The 8183-nt window shown below is 57.3% G+C and overlaps 1 protein-coding gene across 1 annotated transcript; it reads left to right on the top strand.

Moving 5' to 3' along the window:
- Positions 1 to 478: 478 nt before the first annotated feature.
- On the top strand, positions 479 to 4838 carry LOC128845164 (antigen-presenting glycoprotein CD1d-like). The gene is made up of 6 exons (XM_054043543.1): positions 479 to 562; positions 1045 to 1323; positions 2406 to 2687; positions 3015 to 3311; positions 4311 to 4410; positions 4487 to 4838. Exons 1-6 carry the CDS (start codon positions 514 to 516, stop codon positions 4524 to 4526), a joined length of 1047 nt encoding a protein of 348 aa, XP_053899518.1. The 5' UTR covers positions 479 to 513; the 3' UTR covers positions 4527 to 4838.
- Positions 4839 to 8183: the final 3345 nt, after the last annotated feature.

The raw sequence follows: 8183 nt of genomic DNA, 5'->3' as shown, positions 1-8183 counted from the left end.
TTCCACTCTGTCTCTTCACCCTGATCTCCCCTATCACTTGGGGGCAGCCAGGCCCAGCCCCACAGCACAGGCCTGTCACTGCAGCGGGAGTGGGGGGGACTCCCTCTCCATCCCCCCGAACCGCCCCTCCACGCTAGGCCAAGTTTGGCTGCAGTGCCAGGGCCGAGGGTGCTGCTGTGGGCAGAGCCCCTGGGCAGGGTGAGGAGCAGGACATTGGCCACGCATGCGAGCCCTGCGTCCCGGCCTAGTTTGCCTACGTGCGGATCCGGCCCTAGTTCTGACCCTGCCGCCGGGGATCCCTCTCCCGCGCTGCCGTCGCTCCCCGACTCCCTCTGCCCTGATTGGCTGGGGCTGGCAGCTGCGGGCACAGAGCTGAGCAGAGACAGACAAAGAGAGAAGTTGGTGGCGAGGCTTGTGGCCTGGGGAGGAACTGACAGCCTGTGGGCGACCCTGGGCCCCTCGTCCCACCGCACTGACACCGGCCAGAGCCGGGATCCCGCTTCCCCTGCCTGGATGCTGCTCCCTCTGCTGCTCCTCCCCTGGGCATGGGGGGCCCTGGCCGGTAAGTGGGGACCCCCTCCCTGCCCTTTTTGCTACTGGGGGGGGTTTGTGCCTGATATAATGCCAGGCCAGGGTGGGGCAGCACCACATAAGAACATAAGAACGGCCAGATTGGGTCAGACTAAAGGTCCATCTAGCCCAGTCTCCTGTCTGCCAACAGTGGCCAGTGCCAGGTGCCCCAGAGGGAATGAACAGACCAGGGAATCATCAAGTGATCCTTCCCCTGTCACTCATTCACAGCTGCTGGCAAACAGAGACTAGGGACATCATCCCTGCCCATCCCAGCTAACAGCCACTGATGGACCTATCCTCCATGAACTTCTCTAGCACTAGTGACCCTGGCTGGGGTGCAAGAGGAGGGGGGAGGCAGGTTAGGGTTCAGCAGGAAACCCTGGAGCTGGGGAGTATTAACGAGACTGAGACGCCTTAATCTCTCTCCTCACCCGCTTTGTCCTCCCCTTGTTTCCTCTCCCCTCCCCCCAGCCTCCCCTCCTGTCCCCGCAGGGTCTCTCACCCTCCGGCTGCTCAAAACCACTGTCTTCCACAACGCCAGTTCTACGAACATGCAGGGGATGGCCCTGCTCGGGGACCTGGAGACCCACTCCATGAATTGCAGCACCTGCAAAATCCGCTTCCTGCAGCCCTGGGCCCAGCAGGGCCTGACCCCGAAGCAGTGGCAGGACCTGGAGACAGTGCTCCATGACTATCTGTCCAAATTCATCCTTCTTATTAACAAAGTGGCTAAGGATGAAGAAGAGCACTGTGAGTATGGAGCGGTCCCCACACCCAATAGGGAGCTGAGAACTGACACACTCACTGCAGTAACTGCTTGTCTCCTGACAGGGTGGATTGGGGGCAAGACAGCCAGTTCCTGGCCCTTGGGTTGAATGGAGCTGGTGTGCCCTAGAAGGGAATGGCCCCATTACCCATTCTCCACCCTGCTGAGCCAGTCCCCCAGCTCTGCGGCCAGATTATAGTCTGTACACACTAGATGGGAAAAGCCCCGTGTCACATCCCCTGACCCTGTTTTTCACAGCCATCTGCCCTACCAAAGGCCTTTGTTGAACCAGGGCATGGGAGAGAACCCAGCACAGCTCTTCTCAGTCCAGTGTCTGGAGCACTAAAAGCAGGTCCTCGGGCGAGACTTTTTCTCAGGAACCCCTTATCGACCTGCCCCAAAATTTGCACCACAAAGTGTCCCCAGCACCTTGCTGGGGCAGAGCTAGTTTCAAGGCAATCTGCCTGGGCACGTGCGTTTCCCGACAGAGTGACAGCCGGCCCTGCGATCACAGCTCACCCCCACAGGAACCTCTCGGCGACAGGCTCAGACGGATGCTCCTGGGGCTCAGAGGTTTCTGTCTCTCCGGCTGAGTGAGTGTTCGACTCGGTGTGTCATGCCCAGGGATTACGTTTATTGAGGCTCGGGGCCATAATTTTCTCTAGTCTAGAGCATCACAAATCACTTTTTTAGAAAAGTAATATTTAAAAGGCAGGTGATTTGGGTGGGGGTCTGTATCTCAGAAAAACCATGACCAAGGGGCCCCAAATTTGCACCACAACCTCTGTCTAAGGCCCCGATATAGTGCAGCGATTTCTGAGCCAATCTGACTATGTGTGTGGACCTCAGAGCACTTTGAAAACATCAGCTCTAAACAGAAACCGCAATGTGCCCTTAACTCCATCCAGAACCGCCCCACAATCCCGCTGCCATCTTGTGGCCAAACATCCTCATTCCACCTGACATTATGTCTTTATTCCCCCATCTTTCTATTTCTGCCCCCTACCTCTGGCCCCCGGTGACCTCCTAATGGCCAATCCTCATTGCCCTGCCGTTCTTGTTCCAGACCCCTTTGTCATCCAGGCCTCCATCGGCTGCGAGCTCCACCCCAACGGCACCTCACGGCAGTTCTGTGACGCCGCGGTGAACGGGGAGGATTTCATCAGCTTCAATGTGGACGTTGGCACCTGGGTCGCTCAGCACTGGCGTAAGCTGGCCCTCAACTCACGGGATTTTCTTAACCAGGATAAGAGCACGATTGCCATGGCTCAGTTTCTCCTGAGAACAACGTGTGTCAATGAGCTCAAGAGCTTTGCCCAGTACGGGAGAGAGTCTCTGGCGAGACAAGGTGAGGCTGGACACCGCTCCCTGCTCGCTGAGATGCAGCCACTTCTGGGGTGGGCTTTTTAAACAGGGACCCCTTGTCTTGTGTACAAATGCAGCTCTATCTGGGCTGGAGCGCAGTAGTGATTTCACAGCCGCACCGCACAGCAGTTTAAGACAGGAAGTGAAGGGGGATTCCATCAGCAATGGTAACTGTGGTATTGGGGTCTGGCCAGGACAGCGGGGCCAATGCCTGACCCCGGGGAATGGAGCTGGGTTTGGCTAGTGAGTCCCTGAGGCTCAGACTGAATCGTCCCCTCTCCCCCGCCCCGTCTCTCTCCTCCTGTCTCAGAGCGGCCGGTCGCCGTGGTGTTTGCCCGAGCGGCTCCCCCAGCCGGGACCCCCGCGCCGGTACTGCTGGTTTGCCGGGTCACCGGTTTCTACCCCCGGCCCATCCACGTGGCCTGGCTGCAGGACGGGGAGGAGGTGGGGCCGGGCGGGCGGCTGAACTCCAGCGGGATCCTGCCCAACGCGGACCTGACCTACCAGCTGCGCAGCTCCCTGGCCGTGGGGCCGGGCTCCGGGCACAGCTACGCCTGCCGGGTGCAGCACAGCAGCCTGGGGGGCCGGAGCCTGCTGATCCCCTGGGGTAGGTGCACGTCCCCGGGCGGGAGGGTCGTGGTCTCTGGGGGCTTTTCCTGCACATCTCAAGCAGGGCAGGGTCCAGGCAGTGGGACTGGGGAGAGGAAGGCAGAGCGGGTGTGTGGGGTGTGTGGGGTGTGTGGGGATGGATCGGGGGAGCAGGGTGGAGGAGCTGAGGGGAATGGGACAGGACTGGCACAGGAGGAGCAGGGTGGGGGCTGAGGGGAGAGGTAATGGGATGGGGTGAAGAGAGCTGTATGGAGTGTGGCAGAGGGGAGACAATGGGGCAGGGCTGGGGGGATTGGGGAGAGAGGCAGGAGTCCAGAGGCAATCGGACAGCAGGGACAAGGACTGGTGTGCAGGAAGTCTGAGGGGGTGGGAATGTGGGGGGAGCAGTGAGGGTGGGATGATGGAGGACAATGAGGGAAAAGGGTTAGGGTAGGAGCATCTGCGAACAGTGGGGGTGGGACAATGAGGAAGGCAGAGGGAACAGGGCTGGGTGGGGGGCTGAGGGCAGTGGGTCAGGTTGGGGGAGCAGGGAGGACTGCAGAAGAGGCTTGGGGAAGAGGGCTGGGTGGGGGGCTGAGGGCAGTGGGTCGGGTGGGGGCAGCAGGGGGGACTGAGGGGGAGGCTGAGGGAACAGGGTCAGGGTGGGGAGGCTGAGGGCAGTGGGTCGGGTGGGGGCAGCAGCGTGAATAGTTGTGGAGGCCGAGGGAACAGGACTGGGGTAGGACAGGGCTGAGGACACTGGGTTGGGGTAGGAAAAGGAGGCAGGACTGTGGTGGAGACTCGGGGAACAAGGTTAGGGTAGGGGACAGCTGAGGGCAGTGGGTCGGGTGGGGGCAGCAGGGGGGACTGAGGGGGAGGCTGAGGAACAGCGGTGGGGTGTGGCAGGGCAGATGGCAGTGGGCCAGGGTAAGGAGATGGGGGGACTGCAGGGGAGACCTTGGGAACATGGTCCAAACTCCTGCGCCCGTTCCCAGCGCATCACCCCTGTGTGTTACAGGGCACAGTAGGCCCTGGGGCCCCGGCCTGGCTGTGGGCATCACCCTGGGGGCTCTGGCTGTAGCCACCGTGGCCGTGGTGCTGTGGTGGAGAATGCGCAGGTGAGTCCTCTCCCTCTCTGGGGTGGGGGTGGGGCCGTTGCACCCCCTAACCCATCCCCTCTGCTTCTCCTTCCAGGGGCTACCAGGACGTCCGACCAGAGGAGCCCAGAGCCTGAGGATGCAGCACCGGCTTAGACGTGGTGATCGGCCCCTTTCCTGGGGACATGGACCTGGGGGCTGAATCCGCACCTGGCTCCAGAGCTGAGGGCCCTGAGGCCCCGTCTGGATTGGGGCACTGGGAGATCGGGGCACTGGGTGGGATTCTCACCCCGCACCCCCAGTGGTGTTCGTGCCAAGGACGCTAACACAGAAGGGCAGCAACGACCAAGGATAGTATAGACCCGTCCTTTGATTTTGGCAGTAAGCTTGTCCGAATGAAGATCATCACTGAAATGTGTCATAAAAAATGTGTAGCCTAAATAAAAAGCTATGAAATTACAATATAAAATAAGAAATATACATAATTTAGTAGGAGGGGTAGCTCAGAGCATTGGCCTGATAAACCAAGTTGTGAGCTCAATCCTTGAGGGGGCCACTTAGGGATCTGGGGCAAAAAAAATAGTTGGGGATTGGTCTTGCTCTGAGCAGGGGGTTGAACTAGATGACCTCCTGAGGTCCCTTCCAACCCTGATATTCTATGATCTATGTATGCAACAAATGAAGTAGCAGAAGAAGAGATTGTACACCTCAGCGTTTGCAAGAAGGTGGATTATTTACAGAAGGGTTAATACATTTCCAATTATAAAACTGGGAGGGGGGATTAGGGGAAATCACGTGTTACTGGAAGTTCAAAATAGTATTAAATGTTATAGGAATGTACACCCATTTTAGGTATATTGATTCTTTGGATGTAACAGCTAAAGTATGAAGTTAGTGGATGATAAAAGCCTAGAGACAAAAAAGCAAATTAAAAGAACCCAAAATCTATTTATTTATTTATTTAATTTCATGACGTTTGGGTGTGTAACTCAAGGTTTTTTGAATTCTTGTGGTTGTCAGTGTATTTTGGGGTTGTAGATCTATATTAACTAAATATTATAGTAGAAATTGACCATTGAGAAGGTTTTCCTACAAGATAGTATAATGCCCTTAGGACCAGATTTTCAAAGGGTCTCTAGTGGGATTTTCAAAAGCAACTAGGTGCTTTCAGCCTTTAAAAATCTGGCCTGTGGTGAATATTTGGGAACCATGTTCACCACAGTAGTGGTGACACTTTCTTCAAGCACTGGGATGTCGGATAGCGAGACAAAATAATAGTTGACAAATGCAAGCCGTATTAGCTGATCAAAGGCAACTGAAGAAGTTTTGACAGCAACCCAGGAAACCAGTCAGCCGTGGTGTGATATGAACCCAAAGAATATACACGTGTATGAAAACAATGGGGAAAAAAACCCAAAATTTTAAAATTAAAATTATCCCAACCGAAACAAGAAGTGCTCTCCTAGAAACACTGTGAGATGGGGGTGCTGAAGTGGCTCGCAACTATTAATATTTCCAATGACGGTTGGTTATTAAAATATAAATTCAATAGCGCCGTGGGCTCCATCTGCATTATATTAATGAAGGTAAACGATGAAGTGCAAAGAGTAATAAAAATAACATTGAAAAAACATATCATGTAAAGCCTGGATTCTACAGTTACAGTGGATTACAAGACAAAGGCAATCCAGTTATTTCTGTAACTGCTGCAGCCCATCTGGGGGCCCTGTTACCCCCTCTGCCCCTCCAGTCATGGGGCTAGCGCCCCCCCACCCCCCCATCTAGCAGCCTTTACCCCATTCTCAACCCTGGCTTCTGCACCCTGTCCTTGCTTGCTCCTTGGCCCCTTTCCCTCCCCTGCTGCTTCCTGTTTGCCTCCCCGTGCAGTCAGATTGGCCCCAGCACAGCCTCTGCCCCCCCGCTCCTATTTGCCCACCTCCTACTCTGCACCCTTTAACCCCCCTGAATGCAACCGGAGCACAATTCCCATCCCAGTGGCTTCGATGCATGCTCCCTGCCCGTCGCGCGCATGCTCACACACAGCAAAGTAGCAAATGGGCAGGACAGAGTGTAACACTGCACTGGGGAGCGCCAGGTGGAGTGTATTAAATCGCTCCCTGTAGGTATAGGCGCCGACTTCTAATGGCGCCGGTGGGTGCTCGACCCCCACCCCTGCCCCCGCCTTGCCCCCATTCCAACCCCTTCCCCAAAGTCCCCGCCCCAACTCCGCCCCCTCCTGCCCCCATTCCACCCCCTTTCCCCAAATCCCTGCCCCAGCCCCACCTCTTCCCCCCTCCCTCCCGGAGATTGCTACAGCTGTTTGGCGGCGGGAAGCACTGGGAGGGAGACGGAGGAGGGGGACGCGGCGCACTCAGGGGAGGAGGCAGAGGTGGAGGTGAGGGCAGGGGAACTTGGCTGCCAGTGGGTGCAGAGCACCCACTAATTTTGCCCCGTGGGTGCTCCAGCCCCAGAGCACCCACAGAGTCGGTGCCTATGCCTATAGGAATGTGCTACTTAGGGTGCACTGAGCATGCTCAGTAACATGTGCTGAAGCCACGGCCCTTCCCCCTGCCCTTATACCCGCAGGATTCTGCTGACTGCTTTTGACAGGGGTTAAAAAAGGGCAGGGGGTGAATCTAGGGTTACCATATTTTGAGCCTCCAAAAGGAGGACACTCCATGGGGCCCCGGCCCCGCCCACGCCCCAACTCCGCCCCTTCCCCCAAAGTCCCCGCCCCAACTCCATCCCCTCCCCTGCTTCCCGCGAACATTTGATTAGCGGGAAGCCTGAAGCAGGTAAGGGGGTTGTGGGGGGAGGAGGCGCAGCCCAGTCTGGCCCCCCCCGGCATTTCCAGCCTGGGTTGGCTTGGGCCCTGGGGTGCCAGCCCTGGGGCCTGGCCCCCGGACGAGCACCCCCGGCCCGCCCAGCACTGCTGGTGCCCGGCCCCCGGCACCGCACCGCCGGCCCGGCCCCTGAGCCCCCGGCGGCTCGGCACCGCACCGCCGGCCCGGCCCCCGAGCCCCCGCATGTCCCGATTTTCCCGGACATGTCCGGCTTTTTGGGATTTCCCCCCGGATGGGGATTTGGAGCCCAAAAAGCCGGACATGTCCGGGAAAATCCGGACGTATGGTAACCCTAGTGAATCAGAGCAGGGGGGTGGCCATGGTCTGAGCAGGGGGCGGAAATTTACTGGCCTGGGGGGTCAAGCAGCTGGAGGCAGCATTAGGAGAGGGGTTAAAGGGAAATTCAGGGCTGTGGGGGGAGGAGACGGAGTTAAGCCCAGGCGTGAGGCGCTGGCAGAGGGTGACAGAGGGAAAAACTCAGCACAGGTGGGGCAGAGGGGGCAGCAGTTACCCCAGTGGCACTGAGACACCCATGCTTGGCAAAAATAGGTTGTTGGGGGAGGGAGGGCGAGATGCTTTTTTATTTGTACGGGCACATGAAGTGAGCATGCTCAGTACATCTTCTGAAGCCACTGCCCTTCCCCCTGCCCTAACTGTGCGTAGATGTATTAGCAGGAGTGTTGTGAGCAAGACCCGAGAAGTAATTCTTCCACTCTGCTCCGCGCTGAGTAGGCCTCAGCTGGAGTACTGGTTTCCGAGCGGTAGCCGGGTTAGTCTGTATCAGCAAAAAGAACAAGGAGTACTTGTGGCACCTCGGAGGCTTTTGCAGTATTTTCCACTGCATGCATCCGATGAAGTGGGTTTTAGCCCACGAAAGCTTATGCCCAAATAAACTGGAGTATTGTGTCCAGTTCTTGGTGCCACATTTCAGGAAAGATGTGGGCAAATTGG

The sequence above is a fragment of the Malaclemys terrapin genome, chromosome 11 (genome assembly GCF_027887155.1).
Source record: "Malaclemys terrapin pileata isolate rMalTer1 chromosome 11, rMalTer1.hap1, whole genome shotgun sequence".
Taxonomy (NCBI): domain Eukaryota; kingdom Metazoa; phylum Chordata; order Testudines; family Emydidae; genus Malaclemys; species Malaclemys terrapin.
Note: the sequence above shows the minus strand (reverse complement) of the source record. Positions and strands in the feature narration are given on the sequence as shown.

Bases quoted from the DNA above. Each gene is read 5' to 3' on its own strand.
- LOC128845164 (XM_054043543.1), top strand. From the start codon at position 514: ATGCTGCTCCCTCTGCTGCTCCTCCCCTGGGCATGGGGGGCCCTGGCC. The intron at 2,688-3,014 runs GTGAGGCTGGAC...CTCCTGTCTCAG, and splicing joins AGAGTCTCTGGCGAGACAAG to AGCGGCCGGTCGCCGTGGTG. The intron at 3,312-4,310 runs GTAGGTGCACGT...TGTGTGTTACAG, and splicing joins GAGCCTGCTGATCCCCTGGG to GGCACAGTAGGCCCTGGGGC.